The following is a 24,956-nucleotide window of genomic DNA, read 5'->3' as shown; positions in this document are numbered from 1 at the left end:
ATTGTCTGTTTCTTCTTGACTCATTCTTGGCAGGTTGTACATTTCTAGAAATTTGTTCATTGATTCTAGGTTGTCCAATTTGTTGGCATATAACTGTTCATAGTATTATCTTATGATTTTCTGTATCTCTGTGGTATCAGTTGTTATTTCCCCTCTTTCATTTCTTATTTTATTTGGGTCCCCTCTCTTTTCTTCTTGGTGAGCCTGGCTAACAGTTTATCAAATTTGTTTATCTTTTCAAAAAATCTCTTGGTTTCATTGATCTTTTCTATTTTTTTTTTAAATCTTTGTTTTATTTCATTTTTGATCTTTGTTATTTCCTTCCTTCTGTTGACTTTGGGCTTTGTTTGTACTTTTTTTCTAATTCTTTCTGGTGGTAGATTAGGTTGTTTGTTATTTTTCTTATTTCTTGAGGGAGGTCTGTTTTGCTATGAACTTCCCTCTTAGAACTGCTTTTGTTGAGTCCCATAGATTTTAGAAAGTTGTGTTTTTGTTTTCATTTGTCTCGAGGTATTTTCTGATTTCCTCTTTGATTTCATCATTGACCCATTGGGTTTTTTAGTAGCATGCTGTTTAGTCTCCATGTGTTTGTTCTTTTCCCATTTTTTCTTTCTGTAGTTGATTTCTAGTTCTATACTGATATAGTCAGAAAGGATGCTTGATATAATTTCTATCCTCTTAAATTTTTTGAGGCTTGTTTTGTGACCTAGTATGTGATCTGTCCTGGAGAATATTCCATGTGCACTTGAAAAGAATGTGTATTCTGCTTTTTTGGTTGTAGTGTCCTGTAGGTATTGATTAAGTCCAAATGGTCTATTGTGTGATTTAGGACCTCTGTTGCCTTATTGATTTTCTGTCTGGATGATCTGTCCATTGACGTCAGTGGGGTGTTAAGTCTCCTACTGTTGTTGTATTATTGTCAGTTTCTCCCTTTATGTCTGTTAGTATTTGCTTTATATATTTAGTTGCTCCTGTATTGAGTGCACATATGTTAATGAGTATAATACCCTCTTCTTGTATTGATCCCATTATCATTATTTAATGCCCTTCTTTATCTTTCACTGTAGCCTTTGTTTTAAAGTCTATGTTGTCTGATATGAGTATTGCTACCCTTCTTTATTGTCATTTCCATTTGCATGAAATATCATTTTCCATATCCTTACTTTCAGTCTATGTGTATCTTTCACCCTGAAATGAGTCCCTTGTAGGCAGCATATTGAAGGGTCTTGTTTTTGTTTTTTCTTTAACCCAATATCTTTTTTTTTTTTAACCTGATATCTTTTGATTGGAGCATTTAGTCCATTGACATTTAAAGTAATTATTGATAGGATATACTTATTGTCATTTTATTCCTTGTTTTGCAGTTGTTTTGTAGTTCTTCTCTGTTTGTTTCTTCTTTTTTCGTTTCTCCTGTTGTGGTTTGATGATTTTGTTTTGTAGTATGCTTAAGTTCCTTTTGTTTTAGCTTTTGTGAATCTATTGTTTATTTTTGATTTGTGGTTACCATGGAGTTCAAGTATGTTAACCCATAACTATATCTACTTACTTTAAACTGATAGTCATACGAGTTCAAACACATTCTAAAAGATCTACATTTTTATACTCCCCTCCCCCAATTTTGTGATTTTAATGTCTTATTTTACATCTTCATTCCTGTAATTATAATCACTTTTACAATGTTTTGATTTTTTTGTTCTGGCTTATGTAAGTGTTCTTCCATCCTTTTATATATTTGCCTTTCCTACTGTGATTTTCCCTTTCCAATGGATTCTTCCTTTCTATTCAGAGAAGACCCTTTAATATTTCTTTTAGGGTAGGTTTAGTATTGCTGAATTCTTTTAGTTTTTGCTTATCTGAGAAAGTCTTTATCTCTCCTTCTATTCTAAATGATAATCTTTCTAGGTAGAGTATCCTAGGTTGCAGGTTTCTCCCCTTCAGGATTTTGTATCTATCATGCTACTCCCTTCTGGCCTGCAAAATTTCTGCAGAGAAATCAGCTGATAACTTTATGGGGATTCCCTTGTAAATGACTCTTTTTGTCCCTCTTGCTGCCTTTAAAATTCTTCCTTTAACTTTTGCTATTTTAATTTTGATATGTCTTGGTGTAGGTCTGTTTGGGTTCATCTTGTTTGGTACCCTCTGTGCTTCCTGTATCTGGGTATCTATTTCTTTCTTCAGGTTTGGGAAGTTTTCGGTCATAACTTCTTCAAAAACATTTTTAACACGCTTCTCTCTCTCTTCTTCTGGAACCCCTATAATGCAAATTTTGGCACATTTTATATTATCTCATAGATCTCTTATGTTGCTTTTGTGTGTTTTTGTTTATTTGTTTGTTTTTCACTTGTCTTTCTATCTGCTGCTCTGATTGGATGATTTCCATTATTCTACCTTGCAGATCACCTACACATTTTCCGTGTCATCTAGTCTGCTATTCATTGCTTCTAGATTGTTTTTATCTCAGTTGAATTATCTATTTTTGATTGGGTCTTCCTTATAGATTATAGTTCCTAGTTAAAGTAATCTGTGCTTAGATTGATTCTCTTTCTTAATTCAGTTAGCATTTTTATTACCAACTTTTAAAATTCATTGTCTGGTAGATTGATGGTCTCTGTTTCGTTATTTATTTTTTCAGAGGTTTCCTCTTGCTCTTTCAGTTGAGAGTAGTTCCTCTGCCTTTTCACTTTTCTTCACTTTCTCTGTCTCTCTGTATTTAGGTGAAATAGTTATCTATTGTGGTCTTGAGGGGGTTTTATGTAGGAACATCCTTACATAGGCTGTGTGTGTCCAGTGCCTTTGGTAGGAAGGCTGGATTTGTTAGGGATGCTAGTAACGTCTTTCCTCAGGGTGTAATGGCCACTATTACATTGGTAGGGGATGTGGCTGGTTTTGGAGGAGCTAGAACCTGTTCAGGGTGTGAGGTGGGACTTCCTCTCTGCTCAGTGGCAGTTGACACCCTGTCAGGGGTGGGATCTGATCTCAAGTCTGGAGTGAATGCCCTGAGGGTTGGGCTCTAGCTGGCTCTGTTCCCTTTAAGTGTGTGTTTTTCATTCTCCCTGTACTGTGGCCTTTGCCCCAAAGGAGGAGAGTGCTGAAGCAAGTGGGGCTTGTGTTGCTTACAGAGATCTGATGCTCTGCCTGTGTAGGCATCTGTGGCTCTGCCCAGACGCAGCCCAAGGTTGCATCCTTCCCCCTGTTGTGGTGGTCCCAGATCTAGAGCAAGCTTGTGGCATGGAATGAGCAGGGCCAGAGCATTTCCTCGGCTGGCACTGGGCTTAGCTGACACTTGGGATCACTGCATTGTGGTTGTGGGAATTGAAGTGGCTGTACTGCCATCAGAAGTCTGGGCTGCTTCTGTGGTCCTGTTTGAGTAAGTGCCAACAGTGGCCACTGTTGCCCCACCTAGAAAACACTCCAGGCCCCTGGGTCACTTCTGAGTCCCTAGATCGAGTCTTTTCCTACATCTTGACCACCCTACAGCCGGTGCCAAGCGGTGGAGTGGAGTGAATGGGGCCAGAGTGTTTGCTCAGCTCGAACTGGGGAGCATGGCAAGGTGGCAGCCAATGGGCAGACTTCTCTCTGCCCTGTCTCAGGATAAGCCAGCACCCATACCTTCCTCACAAGTGGAGCATAGGCTTCTCCAGGCTTTCTGTCTCTCCCAGTGGTTCTCCAGGCAGCCGAGGGGGCTTGTGTCCTATGCATAGGGCCCCAGGACTGGGATGTCCAGTCTGTGGCTCAACCACCTTACTCCCCAGGGTGAGCATCTGCCTGTGTGATCTCCCTTTTCCTCTTAGTCCCTCTCAGGGCCACAGGTCCTGACCTGATGCCATCCTACCCGCTTACATGGGAATATTTCTTGAAGCCTTGGTTGTATAGTTCTTCTGCCGGTTTACAGTTTTCCATGAGAATTGTTCCACATGTTGATATATTTTTGACGTGTTTGTTGGAGGCGGTGAGCTCCATATCCTCTTATTCTTCCATCTTGATCCCCCTAACATTTGCTTTTTGAGAATATTCTCATATTCCATATGAACTTATTAGCATCATATCTTTAGGAGTCCTTGGTTGTAAGCAATAGGAACAGATTTTTGTTAGCTTCAGCTCAAAGGAATTTATTGGAAGGATACTAGGAAGTTCACATACTCAAGGAGAACCCAGAATGGGAAGGACAGAACCAGTCCAGCTCTGGGGCTCAGGGTAGCAGGATGTTGTGAATAAGATACCCTCATGGGAGCCTCTGCTTTAACCATCTACAGTCTCCAGGTGTCTCCACTCAAGATGCAAATTTCTAGTAGAGGGTATGATTAGTGAGCTTGGGTTCCAAGCCTACCTCCATAACCATGGTGGGATTCTGTGATTGACAGCTCACCATAGTCACACCACATCAGGAGAGGCCAGTTCCGCAGTTGAAGTGCTGCTGAATAAACAAAAACAAACAAACAAAACCCCAAAACCAAAACCAGATGTCTCTTAAAAAGCGTTTCTTCAATAGCGACTTCTGCTAATGTATTTGAACTGTGATTCAGTTTGCCAAAATTCAGTTTATACATGACTCTTTGTGTAACTAATCAAATTTCTCTTTCCGTATTAGCTGCTGGAAAGTGTACAGCCCTATTGTGTTTTACCCGTAGAAAGCATATAGAATTCTGATGGTGACCATATTGTCTTTGCCTCTCTCCTGGTTCTTTTTTTTCATTTTTGATGTTCCTTTTTCTTTCTCTCTAATTATGCTCTGGGTTGTTTTTTTTTTTTTCTGGAATAAGGCAGAATATAAATGAGTAGATTTATCTGTGACTCTTCAGGAATCTGTTATGGTGTAAAGCAAGGTTCATCTGTATCATGAGTTTTTCCCATTGGGAGGGCTTGTAATCTAAAAGCCAGCAATTAGAAAGACATCGTGGCACAGTATCCTTGGAGTTCTCTACTTGGAAAGCTTTCCCAGAGTGATTAGGTGCAAAGAAGTTGTATCAAACTTTCACTGCACAGCACTCCTGTATTTAGAAGAATGCAATTTGACCTGGTAAAACAGGCCAGTTTCATGTAAGAGAGAGAGGGAAAGAGCAGGGGAGAACAAAGGGAAGTTGGCTGAAGCAGCTTGGGGCCGAGCTCTGCTCATGGGTTATTTTCCATGTGACCTCAGCTGAGCTCGCTCTCTGGAGGAGATTGTCTGGCCTGGGAGCACCAAGGAAAATTTGGCAGTGCCTGGGGGGGTTAAAGTGCAGCCAACAGCAGCAGGTGCCAGGAATGGGCCAGAAAACTCTGGTGAAATTCCCAGTCACATAGCAGCTTCAGTTTGGGTCTGGAGAGACAGAGCTGGAGTTGGCAAGATGGGAGGTCTGCCTGCTGCCCTCAAAAGAACCCCAGCTCCACCCTCCAGCCTCCATGATAAGCTGGATTTTCCTGCCTGAGCCCAGAGGCCAGGAGAGGCAGGAGGGTAATGTTCTTTCATCTCAGGATCTCTTGGTTGTAGGGAGCAGAAGCCCACTCCGGCTAGCTCACATGGAAGACAACTGTTTGTACGGATGCAACGGGCGGTCTTGCAGATATTCAGGGAGGTATCACGACCCTCTCAGGGGCTGGGACAGAAAATTCAGGAACTGTCAATCCTCTCCGTCCCTTGGAGGCCCTCAGAGAGCTCCCTCACTTCCGCTTCTCTGGGCTCAGTCAACCTGCACGTGGCCCAGCATGGTGGCAGCGTCAACCAGCTCTCCAAGCTTGAGTATCCACAGTTTGCTGTCCCCGGGTCTCCTTCTTCAAACCTCCTGATTGGTCCAGCTCATCCGTTCATACTGAGCCCGTGGCTTGACTATGTCCACCCCTTGTCCAGCCGGCCATGGCTAGGAGGAACAGGTCTCAGTAATTGTTAGCTCCACGGAGGGTGTTGATACTGGCTTTTCCCCTAGTTGAAGGGCTGCTGAGGACCCTCCAGGCCTTCAGAGTCCGGAGGCCTCTTGTCAGGAGTGATGTGGAAGGAATTCCTGCACCCCAGGGCTACTGGGCCCAATGACTCAGAGGACCGTGAGGTGTGTTCTGGTTGCCCAAGGACAGAAATGCTCATGACGTCCAGTGAAATGCAGACTCACTTTTTAAAAAAAAAATCATATTAGGTGTTTTCTTTAATATTTATTTATTCATTTTTATTTTTGGCTGCGTCGGGACTTAGTTGCAGCACGCAGGATCTTTCATTGCAGTGCACGGGCTTCTCTCTAGTTGTGGCGGGCAGGCTCCAGAGTGTGTGGGCTTACTTGCTCCACGGCATGTGGGATCCCAGCTCCCCGACCAGGGATCGAACCCACGTGCCCCGCATCGGAAGGCGGACTCCCAACCACTGGACCACCAGGGAAGTCCCCAGACTCACTTTTTGCAGGTTGACACCGAACTCTTTCCTGCTAGGGAACTCCTCAGAGTATGACTCTCTTGAGATAGAGCTATCCAAGTTCAAGGAACAAATTGGGGTTATTCAAAACCAATCCCAGCATCAAAGAGGTACTTTGAGATGCCAAAAGTTATCTACAAGCTGGCTTCACTCCTCCCTGGGCACAACAAGCCTTCAACACATGAGGCCACACTGGCCCACATGCACCGTCCCTGCTTTTGCTCAGGCTGTTCCTCCCCTTGAAATGCCCTGAGAGGTGATCCTCCCCAGTCACCACCTGACTGAATTCTCCCTTCCCTTTAGGCCCTACCCCAAGCCCGCCTCCTGCAAGAAGGGCCCCCCTGGCTCGCCTATCCTCCCCTCCCCTCACCCCCTCTTCACCTGTGTCTTAGCACACACCACATCTGGCGCCTCTGAGTTGCTCTCGGCTGCACGTGTTTTCCTCCCAAGCCTGACTGTTGCCGGAGGATGTCTCTGTGTCCCTGTGAGAGCATGGCCAGGGACCGGCTCAGAGTAGGTGGACTGGTGTGCTGACGTGTGTGCTGCCACCCGGCAGCCCAGCTCCGGTCACACAGAAGGACTCCTGACCCTTCCAACAGCCCCTGGAATGCACCAGGCTCCAGGGGTCCCTGGGTCGCCCTGACACTCCCAGCCTTCTTTGCCAGCAGTGGACCCGCCCTTCCACAAACACCCTAGCCCCATTCTGACTCCTCGTCCCACAGTGGCCACTTCTGTTACGGAGGGGACACTGCACTCCATGTCGCATCTTCAGAACAGACAGGGACCCCCTGGGGCTGCTGCATTCTTACAGGACAGACTGCCCTACCCCCTGCAGCTCTCAACAGACAGGCTCCTGACTCTGGGGTCCCTGGGTGCCCCCCACCTCCCTCCTCTGCCCTGAAAAATAAGGGCCAGTGTCTGGCTTCAGCTCCCAGGCTCGCTTGCTGTCTTTCTAACTCTGAGGAAGCCAGTCCACTTTTTGATCCTCTGCAAGGCCAGGCCAGTGGTCAGGATGGACGGGAGGCCGAGCAGAGAGAGGGAGGCCTGCCAGGAAGTGGAGAGCCGAGGCCCCGGACCGCTCTCCCACAGGAAACCGCTGGCTGGAAACGCTGAAGTGCTCGAGGGCAGCTCCCAGCTGCACGGCTCAGAGTGCCCTCCCACAGCCCCTCCAAACTGGCTAGCGAGGCATTCCGGGGGGGGGGGGTCTGCCTGAGCAGTGGCACCGAGGGCACTGCACAGCGTGGCACGGCGCGGCCCGCGGTGCCCAGGGAGGAGTAACACAGGCTGGTGAACAACAGCCAGCATCTTGAAGCACTTGATGTTGGCATTAGTTTCCAATAACCCCACACGGCTCCTTGAGCCTCCATGGCACGTATCTGACACTCTCCGATGGGAGGGACTGCTAATCCCGAGAGGGGGTGCTGGGGGTCTCCGTGCCCGCTTCATCCCACGCCATCTCAGGAGCCCAGATGGGACCCGCCTGCCCAGCTCCCAGGGTGTGCTGAGCACCACAGGGGCCACATCACGTGACAAGGCTGGTATATTTACTTTGCGGGAGGCTCGTCATAGGCGGGTGGGTTACAGTCACACCCGGTCATGAAAGTCTCCTGATTTTACAAAGTAGGTGTGAAATCTTTCATCCAGGAATTGAAGAGCCTGTGTCATTTTTCCTGGTTTTGTCTGCAAGGCTTTCTTCTCTTGGTGACTCAGTATTTGGATGGCTCGCCCTGAGGGAAGCCGTTAGGGTGAGATCTAAGAATCAGGGCCTGGTGCCAGGCTTAGGGTAGGGGAGATGCCCCCAAGACCTCCAGGAACCACAGGCTCGGGTCCCTCAGGGGCACTGCCCTCTCTCCCTCAGGGAAACAAGAGGAAGGGTCTGGCTTCCCAGTGACAGGCCCAGAGCTCCTTCCTCTGGGAGGCCTGCAAAGCCAGGAGCAGAGGAAGAAGGAAAGGGGACACACTGGCAGGTGGCTGTGTCTTGTTCCTTCCCCTGAGGGGCTGTGTGCTGAGAAGCTGCCCCCGCAGCCTTCTCCTGGGAAGCTCTCCATCTGGCCCCAGCCCGCAGCTGGGTGCGTTTGGGTCAAACCCTGTGTTTTTCTTTTCTTAGCAGTAGATTCCTTCTCTCTCTCCTGGCTTCTCTTTTCTTTCGTTGCTTCAGCGTCTTCTGGGTCAGCAGTTGCCCTCTTTAGCCATTCCTCATGCCGACCGCAAACACCCTCTCCTCTCCTCTGTGAATCTTTTCACGTCTTCTTGTCCTTTCCCCAGTTCTCCAGAAGCCTGGGAGCGAATCAACCTCCCGTGTTCTCTCTGGCCTGGGGCCTCCCCTCTCCCCTCCTCTCTCCTTTTTTCCCTTTCCCCCCTTCCCTTCCCTCTCCTCCCTGCTCCCTCTCCTTCCAAGAATATGCCATTTCACAGAAAGTTCCATTTTCACAGCCATGGTTATTTTCATGTGTTTCCCGAGTCCTAACATCACAGAGGAATGTCTGACATCATCTCCACCAGTGGATCCAATGCTCACCAGCCCACACCCCTACCTCTCTCCTCTCCTTTCTTCACCAGCTGTTTGCTAAGTCTGGAGTCTGTCTGATGATTCAAACACATATTATTCTTGTCCTTGGAACCCCGCTCTACCTTCCACCTTTAGAACTATGTTGCTCCCTAAACATCAGACACGAGCTGGGTCTTGGCCTCAAGAGAGATTGTTCATTGGTTCCCAAACTTTTGTGCACATTAGAATCACCTGGGGAAATTTTAACACTCCTACACCCTATACCAATTAAATCAGAACACCTGGGGGTGGCAGTCGGGCAGCAGTAGTTTTTAAAGATCCCCAGGTGATTCCAATAGGCAGCCAGGATTGGGAACCACAACCTGGTGCTGTATGGAAGGGGGTCAGAGCCTGCAGCCAACTGAGTAAACTTCATGGAGCCTGGAGCTCAGACCTTCTTGTCTTCAGAGCTGTGTACTCGAGAGATGAGGGGACAGGTCCCAGGTCCCCAGCGGGACCGGGAGCATTCTCTCTGGAGTGTCCCTGCACTTACACTGGGGGCTCTCCTAGCCTCGAGGTGAAGACCTGCTCTGGGGAGGGCTGACAGAGGCCCAGGAGACCTCCCACTTCCTCAGCAGAGGGTGCTGGTTCCAGGCGGGACCTCTCAGGAGCTCAGTCCCCAGGAGAGCCTCGTATCTGTGGGGTGGGCAAGCAGCTAGTTCTGTCCCTCTTTCCTAAATGCAGCCCTGAGCCCGGGGTGGCTGACACGCTTCTGATTAAGGGCACGGTCCCGATTCCCACTGTGCGGGCAGCCCCGATTCCTGAGGCTGAGCTGTGAGGTCACCCAAGGTAGCAGGAGGCCAGGTGATGTGACAAGGGATGCGAGGCTGTGGATGCTCAAGGTGTAACCCCTGTGGGCTTTCAGAAAGACAGTGACAACAAGGAAATTCTTTCCTGCTATTTCCCTAAAGCCCCAGTGATGGCAGTCCCGGGAAGGACCATCTCGGGCAGAAGTCTGATATTCTCACTCCTCTAGTCTTTCTGACAGACATCTACATGAGTGGTTCTTAACGTCATATCAGAATCCTCTGAAGGGCTTGTTGAAACACAGATTGCTGGGCCCAGCCTCAGAGTCTGACTCAGTGGGTCTGGGTTGAGGCCAGAGAAGTTGCATTTCTAGCAAGTTCTGCAGTGCTGCTGTTGCTGCAGAATGGGGGCCACACTTGCAGATCCCCTGGTCTAACAGCCTCTCCCCAGAACACGTCCAGTTTGCCACAGACTGAAATCAGAGGAAAACAGTAGGAAGAAATAAAACGGGAAGGGGAAAGCTGATGTCGCTTTCTCTGATGAGGGAAGGCAGGGCTCTCATCTTGTGTGTCCCTGCTCCTCAGTGCTGGGCACGGTGCCTCTGAATCGCAGAGCACTGTGAATATTTGCATATGGCGATGTACTGGTACATGCAAACACAAGTGACAAATGCCAGTCTATCACGTACACTCCCGGAAAGAAAACGTCTATCTGTGGCTTTCTAAGAGCTCAATAATTCAACTCAACAAAAAACAGAGTTAGCCTAAAGTGCCCGAAGGACCATATCCTAAGCACATCATGTCAAAACACTAGTGGGGATAAAATAGTGAATTAGACACTGACAGGGTTCCTGACCTTCTGGAGTTTACTGTTCTTCAGAGATGACAGATATTAAACAAGAAATGGCAGAGGTGAAAGTTTGGAAAGGAAGCTAACTTTCTAAGAGCAGGTTTTTCCCTCTTTGGACTGTTCACGCCCTGCTGACTTGTACCAGATTATAAATCTTGGGGAGATGGAATTAGCCCCAAATGTGCTGCTAGTTCTAGTCACCTGAGCGGTGACCCATAGAGCCATTTAAAATAAGACGTTAAATGTTTCAGCATCTTTCCTGCTCATACTGTTTAAATTAAGATGAATTTGCAGTTCTACCCAGCTGAGGATTCGATGGAAACAGCCAGGCTAGTGGTGTGGAGGTTGCTGTATTTCTGTCTTGCTTGAGGCTGTCAGGCTGGAGGGGGCGATGTGTTGGTCTGATGTGAACAAGTCGCTGAGCAGAGAATTCCAGCATGTTCAGGAAACCAGAGACGGTGCAGTGAAATGCACCATTGTGTGTCTTAGGACCGGCAGCCAAGTGAGTGGGTGAGCCCTGTGGCCATGGCAAAGACATTGGCCAATGAATCTTCCATCCCAAAGCTCTCCTGAGAGCAGCTTGTGTCTAACTATTTTTCAGGCTGACCAGAAATCACGACCTCTTCTGGAAATTATCTTTACTCTTCTGTGGGAACAGAGGGGTGACCACATAGACCCACGGAAGAGACATCATTCACATGTCTTTGAGAACAAGGAGGTTGTCTGGTTTTTCTGTATAGCATCCCACAGATCAGCGGCAGTTGCCTAAGCTTGGTCCACCACTTAGAATCTGTGACAAAGGTTTAAATTCTGGGGCCACTAGCTCTAGCTATGGAGAAATTCAGCCCAAGAATCCAAGTTCCACTGGGTGCTCAGGCAATGCACATAACCCCAGAGGCTTTGGAAGTCTAGAAGGACAACAAGGAAATGAGAGTCAGGGATGGCTTTTGAGGCTCTCAGTTCTTCCTTTTCAACCAGCTAACGTATGCCGAAACAGGGCTACGCCTGTAAGCAAGTGGAAATATGTTTTGGTTAGCTTCACATGGTCCCCCCATCTAAATGAGCACAGTTTTTAGGAGTGACAGGGTTGCAAATAGTTAAACTTCCAAGATGACCCATTTCTTAATATGGTGCGTTGCATCTATTTGAAAGATACGTCCTTCACTTCTGGACCAAAGCGTTTCCGTTTGGGATCTGGAGATTAGGGATCTCTTACAAAAGCATCTCTCACCATCTCACGGTCCAGCATCCACACTAGAAGTTAATTCTGCAGTGAAAACTTTCCAAAGACAACAGAACTTGTGATCGAAAGAGTAGTCAGTTGGATGCACCCTGGGGATGCGGCTGAATGGTCACACTTGAATGCTCTTGGACCTGAGCAGAGTGGGCGTATGGGCCGAGCCCGGGATCTTCAATGGTGGGAGCACCCAGCTTGTCTTTACCCCACTGGGTAACTCACCCGAGATGAGGACTGCAAGGATTGAGGTTCAGCAACCCACCGTGCGCTCCACATGCAACCAGCAGTGAGTATATACTCCTTCAGAGGGGATGAATTGTTCATAGAAAACCCACCAGCACCAATGGACTTTGCCTCTTAGGTATTGTCCCTCCTTCCTGACCATGCCTCAACACCCTGGTTGCCCACGATGTGTGGCTTGGTTTCTTCCTCTCTACTCTGTCTCCTGCTGCATCCTTTATGGCTTTAAAGGATGAGCGGCAACATACTATGGTAGAAAGAATGTGGCTTTACAAGCAAGGTAGACTTAATTTCAAATCCCGGCTCCGGTATGCGTCAGTTGTGAGTTCGTAGGCAAGTTCCTTACTCTTTTGTGCCCATTTTTTCATCTGTAACGTGGATAATGATATCTATTTCATAAGGCTGCTGTAAAGTTTAATGAACTACTGCTTGCAAATGCTTAGCCCAATGTCTGTTAGAGGTTAAGTCTTCAATATGTATCAGCTGTTTTCATGAAGTCAACCAAGGGAAGGATTGTCTTCAGGCAGCTGTACAGATTACACCGAATGTGATGGAGTGAATAACATGCTATAGATTTCCTATGGTTAGCAAAACATTGGAAGCGGTCTAAATTTCTAACAAAAGAGAACTAGTTAGATAAATTGCAGAGTATGCGCTAGAAGAACCCTCTATTTCGGGCACCATGTATGGTGTAATCCGAATGTCAGTTGTGGTTATCCTCTGAGATCCCAAAATTGGCTTGAACAGCATCCCACATACAGTGGGAAGTCCCGGAGGCACAATCCCATAAGGATTTGGTGGCAAGGTCCCAGGAGGGCGAGGGTGTGGCGGGAGTGATATTTGCCTGGTCACCTCTGTTGCTTCACTGACTTTCCCATTTATGAGTTATCTTGCTTCAGTATCTGCAAGCTTTCTTTCTGCATTAGTCATAGCACACTGAATCCTACTCCCTTTCTTTCACGCCCCAAAACAACGCTGATTCAAAGCTGTGTGCGCAACAGGCTTTTACTGACTACTTGAGACAATGAAGAGGATTTACAGTGTGAAGCCTTTTTGCCCTCCTGCCACCAGGGAGTCTTTTCACGAGTCCCTGAGAGGCTCCAGCACCCAGAGACCAAGCCCTGTAGCTTGGGTCCACTTTTCCTTTTCTGCTGCCCAGCCCCCTACCCTCCATTGTGTACTGACTTTCTCTGCAGAAGAAGGGATTTGGGGTCTTACTTTTCTAAAGAAGCCTAATAAGGTATCTTAGGAAACAAATGGAGTTTTGCCTCAAAGAGAACCCTGACGTTACTGTAATTTTGTATATTTGCGTATCTGACCCCACAGGCCACTGGGAGCTCTTTTAAGGGCAGGAATCTATGCCCGATCTATGTCTCGCGAGGTTGGGAATCCATGTGCTGAAGCTAAATTGCCTGGGTCCAAATACTGGGTTTATTATTTACAAGTTATGTGGCCACTGTAGGAAATGAGCTGTAGGGAGGATTGAAATAAAAGAGCTAGTGAACTTAGTGTCTGAGGCATACACTGGGTACTCAGTAAATGCCCGCACTGATTATTCCCAGAAGGATTCTTTGCTGTCAGTCTGCAGTGACTAGCTTCATGCTCGGAGACACGTCATTCTAAGCTGAGAAAAGGCTTTGGTGTGATGAACTCGGTTTCCTGATGTAGAAGGACAAAGTATAAGTTTTTAGACAATTTTTTTTTTTCCCTTAGTAAGAAAGACTGTAGTTCAAATATTTGGACACAATAAAGGAAACTTTTACTTAACCAGGTTGGGAAAAAGAGTGGAAAAGAGTTCAATTGTTTCATCTAAACAGTAACAGGCCACAAAACCATTTTAGGCTTCCCTTCTCATTACTAATCACTTAACACTGATGATTCACTTTGGGTCTTTTTTTCTCTTTCTACATACAAAACAGAACAAGGCAAGTTTAAAAATTCTTTATTTGAACTTTAGACAAGGAACAAGTATTGCATTATAAAGACTTGTTTAAAAGCATGACATAGTCTGTTGTCATTGTTTCTTTATGTGTTGTAAACCAACATAAATATTAAGGAAGAGAATGGTATATCTTTCCTCTGCATCTTTAACCCATTCTTAACGGAGCATGGATACAACCCTTAGAAAGAAAACCCTGGTGAAATGGCATCTCTAACACTCTCTCCTCAGGTTCTAATGGCTCCAGGCGAGAAGCACTGTTGGTCTTAGCCTAACCATATTGGCAACATGACAGGAAACTAGTATCTCTAAGGCCAGTAGTGCACAGCAGTTTCCATCTAAAATTCTATTTATTTTCCCACCATCTTTTATGAAGATGACTGACCTAGAAATTAGGGCTGAGTGTGAGTTAAAATGGTCCAATATACATTTACTGTGAAAGTCAACCTGCTCATCTCTATCTGGGATGATCCTACTGGGGGATATGCCAAACTTCCTGGTTTGCTTATTAACTAATGGTCACCGACATCGCTGGCGGCAAGCAGCAGGACAGTGTGCTGTTTGCTGACCTTGGCAAATGATAAACTATGGTTTATTTAATCCTTGGTTCCCCAACTTAATATCATTTAAAGTCTTTTAATGTGCCAGAAGTCTCTAAGGCAGCAAACTAATATGTTGAATATGGTGTCCACTATTTCACAGTGACTAGCCGTGACATGATTCATACGTAGGATCAGGTTTCCTGATCGAGATACCTTTGTCATCCTTCTTTTTATAAATTCTGACAGATAATCTGACAGATATCAACATAGATATTAATGCACAGATATTAGAATAAACTGCTAAAAGTTCTAGTCTTATCCAAAATAAACTTTGTTTTAAGCTTAGTCTTTAAAAATATAAGTTAACAGGATACATTCTGATTTCTTTTTTTCAGGTAAGAGAAAACTGTTTTTCTTTTTAATGTGCATAGTTCCAGCTGGACTCCAGCAACATTTTTGGGGGTAGTCCAATACTGTTTCCTAGAAAATTACAAATTAACCACAACCCCTAGGGAAACAGGAATTGCTCCATCCCAAATACTGTCAGGGGTAAGAATAAAAATGTCTCACATTTCATTTTCTTTCTTTAAGCTTTATTCTTGTTTTTAAGGTAAAAGTTATTATTAGTATTCCTATTAGCAGCAAAGATCCTAATTTCTGTAAATTAAAATGACTCAGGACTGACAGAAGTCACATTTTCGCAAAGAATGAGAGATTCACAGCAGGTAATAAATGTCTATCAATTTGGGCATTAAGCAATCTTATTTGAGAGGTTAATTCGCACGAAAACAGCCAATAGTATGCAAGGTCTCATGTGAGGTTCAGGCCTATGACTCTGCAGCAGGAAGCTGAGTTGGCCCAGCCGTATGCAGTGGAAAATGTCCATGTGGTCAGACTGAAGAGGGGGCATATGGGCTCTTACTCTGGCTCTTCAATAAAAGTGGTTACTTCTAACAGACAGTTGAAAGTGGAAGCTGCTTTGAAACTTTTCAAAGTGTTGTTAGAAAGTCTAGTACAATGACAAGTTTTTCTGATATGCTGTCAAGTTTCACAACCTGAGCTTAGTGAAATGGCAAGAATCAGAAAATAGTACAAAAATTGCAAGGAGCTCGAGAGTTCTCCAGTTTTAGTCACTCCAAATGCCACAGCAGCAGCATCTTATCAGAGTGTCACTGCTGTGACTACTGGGGGTTCATTCCCAGGAGGAAGATTCGAGCCAGGAAAGTTTGATCAGGACAGTGCCTCTTTTAAAATGCTAGAAAAATTAGTTTGAATCCCAAGTTTCTTGCCTGTTTCTAAGTAGTGTTTATTCAGAACACTCAAGAATGACTCATATAACACGGCTGCCTTCAAATACCGCCATGTCTACTTCCTGCTAACAAGAAAAGGCAAAGAAATGCCAGCTTTGTTCTGGAGACTGTAGTCATTTAAAAAAAAAAAATTAGAAGATGCTCTGAGCTTTTATAATTACAGGGGGTTTTTCACTTGTGAAAAGACAACCCCCCACCCAATAAGCTAAACTGCAAGAACGGCAAGCAATACATTTGTTTCAAGATGATCCTTTCACAAACCCTAACTAACTTTGGAAAGAGGCATTTTACACTGCCGCCCTAATGGAGCTGTGTCCCTGTTCTGCTGAGTGAGTTAACCCCACGGGGAAGAAGCTCCTGACGTCTGACTCAGTAGACAGCATGAGGGCACATCCACTTCCATTAAGCCTTAAAAACTTGGAACTTGCAACTAAGTGGAAAAACCATTCCCAGCAGTCTCTGCCATCACCTCTCAAGACAGTAGTACTGGTGGCCCAAAGGGCACAGAGTCACCTAATAATAGGCAGACTTGCCTCCTCCATGAGCTTACCTAACATTCTCACAAGCTTGCAAAATGCCACTTAAAAACTCAATAAATTAAAAAATCACACATACACACACACACACACACACACACACACAGGTCCCCCATAATTCCTGGCTGCAATCCCCAAAAGGCCTTCTCACCAAAACAATTAAGCCAAAAGACCAGTTTATTCATCAGGCAGAGCAATTTTCCATTTCCTAAAGGACCTTGAGCTAATGTACAGACATGACAATAAAAACTACCATTGTGCCCCGAGATTAACAGTAGCCTCGACAGCAGTTTAAAAAGTAGAATACTTGTCAGCTGCCTTTCACTCATTTCCTGAAACTTTACCCTGAGGAGAATCCTGTTCCCTCATCTCAAAAAGATCAATCCAAGAACGGGTAATGACAAGGGGTGGAAGGGTCAGTGAGTGAAAAGCGAAGGAGGCAAGGCTCCCAGACTGCTTTTCGTGGTCACTTCACAGGTACACTTAACCCACACTTTCACCTGAAAGAGAGGCGTTAACGTGACATAATGAAGTCTTCAGTCTGACCAGTTGGTAAAATGGACACAGGAAAACCTGGGAATAGAGGGATAAAGTAAAAGCAAGTGCCCCAAACAAGGAATCCACGTGATGGTTTGTTTTTGTGTGATTCAGCGCAAAGGAGAGGACGGAAGCACCATCTACAGTCACTCCACACACACGGTATTTGCATCCACCGTGATGACTACGACAGTTGCAGGAGAAGACTGGCAGCTTGGGAATGACCATGTTGCCACTGCCTACCAGCCATGGTAGCAGCCTCTTGTCTGGCTAATTCACAGGACAGAATGGGAAGGAGCAGGGCCAGGAGAAGACAATCCATGAGAAGACTGCCCCGCAACCTAAAGGTCTTCTAGGCACTTGCCTTCTATTCCTTGGCGCCCCTTAGAAGCAAGAGTGGTCCCCAGGGAAAATGGGTCTTGTCTGAAAACCGCCTGGGGCAGCCAAATCAGAGAGGAGTGCTGCCCTGACTTAAAATGGTTGCTACGTGGCTAACGGATACTTTTCAAACTCCAGATTCCCAGGGAATAGAGCAGCAGAGTCCCCTTCTTCCCCTCACAAGAGTTAAACTGATTTCCTCTGAAAGCGTCTAACTGGCTTGAGCACAGAGGCATCACTGTCCACAAAGAAGTGCTGGTGAGTCTTCAAAATTATCTAGGAGCCACGCCTAATTTCACAGGCAGAAAACTAACTCACTCAAGGTAGGCCTTGAGGAGTTGATATAATGTCTCGTTCCTTTTCTTGCAAGGAGGAAGAGATTGATACAGTGTGGAATGGAAGGGAAGAAATCTGACAAGAGCAAGTCAATTAGGACAGGAAGCGGTGTTTGCAGAATGAATTCTATGGAGAAATTCAAAAGTTTCATAGGAGGAGAGGGTAGAAGACTCACTTTTAGAAGCTGAAGGTAGAAATCACAGAGGAGACAGTCAAAGTACAAGTGAACAAAGTAAGATATTTTTCTGTTTTGTTTTTGTTTTTAATAATGGGAGGACAAAAGAGTTAATTCCTTCACTGCCTTTTCACTGGAGAATTGAAAATGATTGCCATACTATGGGATGCACTCCACCAGCAGGAATCTAACTTGCCTGTCTGCAAAGTTTTAAAGGAGTGAATACTTATCAATTCTCAAGAGAAAAAGCTCTCGTTTGTTTAAATGTAAAGTCGCCTACATGCTCCTTAGCTGAACTGGGTATCATATCAATAGAAGGTGTGTAGTGTGTGGAGATTCACAATAAAAATGATTTGTCCTGTGGTCCTTGAGGATCTGAACCAGATTACTAAAGAAAAGATATAAGTACGTGTGCTAACACTCAGTGGCCCATGGTCCTCAGAATAAACGGTAGCTGTGGCTTTAATCTTAAACTGCAATCACATCAAACTTTCAGTGTTTTAAACATATGTATTAATGAAGCTATCTCCTCTTTCAAAGCCCGCCTTCTCTTCCATTTCATTCTCGCAAATTTGCTACCCACCCCCGACCCCAATACAGTTGTTCACATGCAGTCTCAGGTGTGAACCGAATATCGCAAGATAAACTTTACCACCGGGGGATTTTCCCCTTTACCTGACACTCCAAATTGTTTTGACTCTTTTGGGGATGCTTTTGGCTCTTCTGGCTTTGACATTTGCTTTCCAATAAGCACACATCCACAATTGGTTTGCATTAAGTTGATGAAAGATCTAATGAGTGGAAACATATGGGTGCTGTTAAATAAAAGTCTCTTTACCATAACAATAAGTGAAATGGCAGAGAGGGGAAGTGGATCTTATTTGAAAGCATATGACTATTTAAACACAAAACAAATACAGAGGGAAAAGCAATTCAGAAAGGTACAGAAAAAAATTATCTACACCAGACAACAGTGGAGGATGCAGGGCTACACATGCCTGTGGAGATATGCTGCTCCCCTTGTGTCTGAGTTCCAGTGCTTTCCGAGTCGATGGGCAGATGGTGAAAAATAGAGCAGCTTCTTTTTTTCTCTTCTATCTCCTGAATTCTATTATGAGGCAGTTCTCTGCTTGCCACCAAGGCAGAAAGAAGCATTTCTCTCATCCACTCACCGGTCTGGCAGGGTCCCATCCTTAGTTTTCCATTGTAGCCCCTGGGTACTATTGTAGTGACTCAGGGATGGTGCTGACAACGTGGGCTGCCTCTGTGGCTGCTGGAGGGGAACCAAAGAAGGTGTTGGTTTGATTCCTCTGCTGATCTCGGAGGTAAGGAGGAACTGACGAGCTTTTGATGTGGAGGATCCTGGTGTCCATCACCTGACAGTCAATCTGCATCATCACTTCATAATCCTGCCCATTGATCACATTCTCTGCAGACAGAAATAAACACAAGGAATAAATATTCAACAGAATGTGCAATTCTGCTATAAGCTTCAGTCCCAGAAAGACATCAATGCGCTTCAAGGGTGTGAACTGTCAGCACGCTTTCAAGGGTACAGAGAGACTTCATCAGTCACTAAGCAGAGCTACAGTGCCAGGATGGCCTGTCCTCACCTCAATTCTAGTTCCCAAACCACCTTCACTGGCTCAGTAAAGGCTGGAGCCACTGTCAGAGTTAATACCACAGATTATCTGTCCACAGACATTATATGTCTTGTATGCTTTCCATGCAGTGTATCACCACGACTGGACCAACTGGAACAGCAGGAGATTTCAGTTGGGGGAGGGGAGAGTGTAGAGGGAAGAATACTTAAGTTCTCCCCTTCCAACAGTGGGCAGGAATAACTGTCAAAGGGACCACCATATCATGCGAAAGGTTAAGGAGACCTTGGCCAGGACTGCCTGGCTCCTGTTCATCAGTAATACTTCTAATTTCATGAAGACATTCCCAACTATGAATTTAAAGATTTGTGCTTAGGAACATAAAATACAGTGAAGACTGACAACAAGTTGTAGACATCTGATAATCATGCTCTTTCCCAGAGACCACTGTCACTTCTGTTCCCTATTAAGGCAGTCCTTAATTTCAGTTCTGGATTCCAGGTACAAAGAGAGCCATACATTTCCAATTTGGGATTAAAAGGAATGCTATAAGGACTTCCAGGTAAACTAGAGGCTATTGGCATAAGGGAACGGGAAAAACCACATAGAGCCATGCTTAACACATATGGGGTAACTTACTATCATGAGTTTAATATACACAGACATGTACTACACTCCATTCTTCCTGTGAGGACAAAAGCTCTTTATTTTCGGGAGAAGGCCAAATTATTCCCCGATTTGTAATTCTAGGTGGTCATTTTCCAACTTGTAGTCAATGAAACTTGGGCATAAAACTGATGGCAGAATTATAAATAGATAACATCTTTCAAGACCAGCTGGACATTCATAGCAATGCAGTTAGAAGATGTGTAAACTTGGAAGAATGCTGGGGAGTCAACGTGGCACCTCAGTTCGCATTTTCAGCCATGAATCCAGAGCTGGGTGTGGGACCAGGAAGAATGCTGGCGAGGGCCTAGTCCTGCACTGCCTTTTCATGAGGGTGATATACAGCCAACCAGTGATTTCAAAATTAAACATTTGGCTTCTCCGGGGCAAAGAATTGAACTTAAAAGTGGAATTCTTTCTATTCCATTATCTTTTTTTTTTACTACTACACCAGGCGTGCCAAGTATTATAAATCCAGAGGAAGAAAATCCAAAGTTTGACATTTGATCCTCAGATTCCATTATGTTTGGGAAAATTGAACTATGGAGCTTGTAACTTAACGAGGCAGGAAATGACTTAAGGAGATCATCTAATCTGGGGTGTCTTAAATTCTCTAATGGGGTGCCTAATGCACAGGCTTCAGGGAGTCCATAAGTTCCCTAAAATTGCATGCAAAGTTTTATTTGTATGTGCATTTTTCTGGAGAGGGGGTACATCAAATTCTTAATGAGGTCTATGACCCCCTAAAAGTTAAAAACTATTAAATCTAATAATCTATCAACTTTAAGTGCCTTGAGCAGATCATATATCCCATTTTAAGGCCAATGGAAGACATCATTATTCCACTTCTATTGGTTGATTGCCTGTTTCAATTTCTAAAATAGTCTCCATTGATGGTGAATTTCCCATTACAAGTCTTATAAATCTCTTCAATTACAGTTGAAGCTAATTTCCTTCTTTCCCAGCCTTACTAGCAATGAAGAGCAGTTGGTTGCTGCTGTGTAATAACTAACCCTACCTATTCTTTAAGACCATTGCTGTGAACACTTAACTCCAATATTACAACTCCTGCCACTTTGTAATGGCTATCAAATCATTTACTTATCTTTAGAGGATTAAATCTGATTGGCTGTAAGTTAGCCAACGTTTCCTATCAAAGTGATTTCTTTTCCAAAAAGTAGGCAATGGAAGAAAGACAACCTGTTAATGTATTTGGAGTCATTACATTCAGAACATGTGACAGGGTTCAGATTTCAAGGTGCCACACTAGTCATTTCCTTTTGGAACCATGGGCCCTCTCTGTTTTAGAAAAACTGAAAGACTGTGTGCATATACACACACACACACGGACACATTGAGACACAGATGATCAAATAATGAAGAACACATGTATAAAAGACATGTAATATACATGACTAATTTTTACTACTTTCCTAGATTAACTCAGAATCCAGATGACAGTTTAAGATCAAGACTAGGTTCTGTCATATAGCCCATACCACCTGCAGAAGTTATTAGAGCCCATGCGCCTGCTATGGTTTAAACTGATAACTGGAGTTCTTTAATAGCTTAAATGTTGGGAAGAGATGAAAAACCTGGTGATATGAGCTCAGATGCTTGGGGGAAAACTAAAGCTGCGACCTGATTCCAAAACCTGGGAGTCCCTAGTCATGGCTGAAATGGTACTGTTATCTTAAGCCCAACCAGGAGGCTCATGCTAGGTACAGTTTGGGTGGCTTTAAAACGGATTCTGTTCTTCACTCCTTTCTGAACTTCTAGGCCAAGGAAACAGTCAGCATTACTAGAAGAAGATTCTACCAGATAGGATGTGAACGCCTTAAACCGAATTTAGGAAGCCCCTTCTGAATGACAAGCTGGAAAATTTAGGTTTAAAGTGACACGCCATTAGGAATCCCAAGTTACCCAACACCTCTAGAAAATAGTTAAAGGGGCTACAGCAATTTCTTTTCTTCAGTCTACTCTGTGGGACCTTATAAAAGTCCTTTGGTTTTCAGTATTGACCCCCTTGGATAGTGAATGAGGTGGTCTCTATTACTGATGAGGTTCTAATTATTTTAATTAAAGGAGGACAGAATGGGAAACAGCTTATGATAACTTGTGGTTTTCATAGGCCCCTCCCCTGCACTGTCAGGCATCTGTTCACACGATCTGCTTCCAGGAGCATCAGAGAGGCTCTGAAACTCCTCCCCCAAGTGGCAGATGAAGCTCCCGTTATCCTTTACTTTCAGACTTTGAGCATAGTTAATAATTGACCACCCTCGGAAAGGACATTTTCAACTGTTGCCTATAATTTGTGCCTCGGTGTGAATAAAATATACCAGAGGAGGTTCTAACTGGAGAGATGAGAACCTGAAGACTCTGGTGGCTCAGGTAGGGAGGAGAGGAACAGCCTCTGAAGGAAAACCCAGGCAGGATGTGAGAGGCTGAGGACGGACGGCACACTTTCATTAAGGGACAGGCCTCCATTATGAATAGGCAGTGCCCCAGTAATAAGAGAAAACATTACAGCTCATGGGCTTGCCGACAAGAGGGAACAAAGTCAACAACTAGGGAGTTGTTAGAGCTGAGTTATGTGAAAAGACTGCTGAAGGATTTTTGTGTACTTAATGAAAAAGACAGTGACTGGGAAAAACAGAACCAAAAGTTACAGTATGGAGCACAAATGTTAAAGGTTCACTTTCCCTCTTCTATTAGCAAACATTTGGGTGCTGCACAAGCGATATAAATAATCTTATGTTCTGGGACTTCTGAAGTGAACAGAATGAGAAGAAACACTGACCTGAGTCAGGAAAAAGGTATGAAATATGAATACTTCAAATTCAAAATTGATCAGGCAAATAAAAAGGAAAAGAGATGACTGGCTTCAAACATGAGCGCCAGAAAGTGAGTCTGAATGCCCAGAGGGGTTGGGAAAGCAAGAAAAAAAGTGCTTGGACACTGGCGGTGGAAAAACTCTAGGCAATGTGGAATTCTGAACAGCCTGTAAACACACAATAACTGAATTAAGAATGGCCTGCCAAGGGGCTGTTAGCTGGGAGATGACTAACACACACACCAGGATCTTAACCATAAACAGAATTTAAATACCCCCAAATTTCACAGAAAGTTTAATTTTAAAAAATGACAAGACTTCACCAGTGCTTTGCAAAGACTATGTATGATAAAACAAGATTTCTGTTCAGAATCAGACACCAACCCTAACAAGAGGCAGTTTGCTCTGTGTAAGCTAGGCTGGTGACAGGCAGTGACAGGCTGTCAGGACCTGTGCCTGAATCCTGTAGGGTGTGGGGTATGTGTGTGTATGTGAGGGAACATGGAAGGTAAATAAAAATCCCCCCTTCCACTGATCACAAGAGATACCTGCACCCAAAACAAACACGTGGAAAAATCATGAAAGAAATCCAGAAGGGTAAGAAAGAGGAGACAAAGGAGACAAAGGAGACAAAGGGAAGGGAAGGCAGGAATACAATGAACAATAAGGGGTGAAACATCACATGTTTTCGGTGGCTTTCAAAAACTTCCAAAGCTGACTTCACCATGTCTAACCAATCTTATCTCCAATGTTTAACCGGAGTCCTGGTTTTGACCATCCCAGAGCACCATGAATTTTATCTTTGCTAGTACTTTATCCTCTGCTTGGAAAAAAAAATTAAAAAGCTCTTTCTGCTCTTCTCTACCCAAATTCTCCATCCAGTCAATTTCTATTAACCCTTTAAGGCCCATTTCAAATCCCACTTCTAAGAAACCTTCCATGAAAACTCTAGCATTGATCTTTTTCTTTATAACCAATATATAAATGTTCCATGTCACTGAATATGTTAAAATGCTTATAGAAAAACGGTTTGGCTCCTTTAAGAAACGTTGGGCATTTCTGAAGGTAGCGGGTGGGGGATCAGTGGTAGAACTAGATAGAACCTCTCCCTCAACAGTGGGGAAGAAGACTGAGTGAGTAAGTACCAGTCGTATTGCAGATGCAAACACAAAATATGCTTCCGACTTGAAAAATCTTTCTGGAGACATAAGGGAGAACACTTGCAGGAGCAAAGAGCTCCTAGCAACCACCATGTCTGCCCTTTGCCGTTTCCGGGACAGAGGAGAGATTTCAGGCTGTGAGTGTCCAAAGGCAGGGAGGGATGGCGGGAGGGATATTATTTGTTTAACTGCAAGACAAATCAGGATTTGTTAAATATTTAAAAAATACATGTGTATTTATTTTTTTATTGAAGTATAGTTGATTTACTACATTACATAAGTTTCAGTTGTATAACATAATGATTCAGTATTTTTATATATTTGACTCCATTTAAAATTATTATAAAATATTGGCTATATTCCCTGTGCTGTACAATATATGTCTGTATTTATTTTATACATAGTAGTTTCTACTTCTTTATTCCCTACCCTTATCTTGCCTCTCCCCCTTCCCACTCCCCACTGGTAACCACTAGTTCTCTGTATCTGTGAATCTGTTTCTGTTTTGCTATATTCAGTCATTTTATTTTTTAGATTCCACATATAAGTGATAACATACAGTATTTGTCTTTCTCTATCTGGCTTATTTCACTAAGCATAATACTTTCCAGGTCCATCCATGTTGTTGCAAATGGCGGAATTTCCTTCTTTTTTATGGTTGAGTAGTATTCCATTGCAGATATATACCACATCTTCTTTATCCATTCATATGTTGACAGACACTTAAGTTACTTCCATATCTTGGCTATTGTAAATAACGCTGTCATGAACATTGAGGTGCATGTGTCTTTTTGAATTAGTGTTTTCGTTTTTTTCAGATATATACCCAGGAGGGGAACTGCTGGATCATATGGTAGTTTTATTTTTATTTCCTTGAGGAACCTCCATACTGTTTTCCATAGTGGCTGCACCAATTTACATTTCCACCAACAGTGTACAAGGGTTCCCT

The 24,956-nt window shown here is 44.3% G+C and overlaps 1 protein-coding gene across 2 annotated transcripts in view; it reads right to left on the bottom strand.

Annotated features, from left to right (window-relative positions):
* Positions 1-14,877: 14,877 nt before the first annotated feature.
* Positions 14,878-24,956, bottom strand: part of ATF6 (activating transcription factor 6) — a 220,049-nt gene continuing 209,970 nt past the window's right edge. For both annotated transcript variants that reach the window (XM_079929376.1, XM_079929377.1), the window contains exon 16: positions 14,878-19,176. In XM_079929376.1, the coding sequence (XP_079785502.1) occupies positions 18,968-19,176 (209 nt within the window). In that variant the 3' untranslated portion in view covers positions 14,878-18,967. The remainder of the gene's footprint in view (positions 19,177-24,956) is intronic.

The sequence above is a fragment of the Stenella coeruleoalba genome, assembly GCF_951394435.1.
Source record: "Stenella coeruleoalba genome assembly, chromosome: 1".
NCBI classification, from domain to species: domain Eukaryota; kingdom Metazoa; phylum Chordata; class Mammalia; order Artiodactyla; family Delphinidae; genus Stenella; species Stenella coeruleoalba.
Note: the sequence above shows the minus strand (reverse complement) of the source record. Positions and strands in the feature narration are given on the sequence as shown.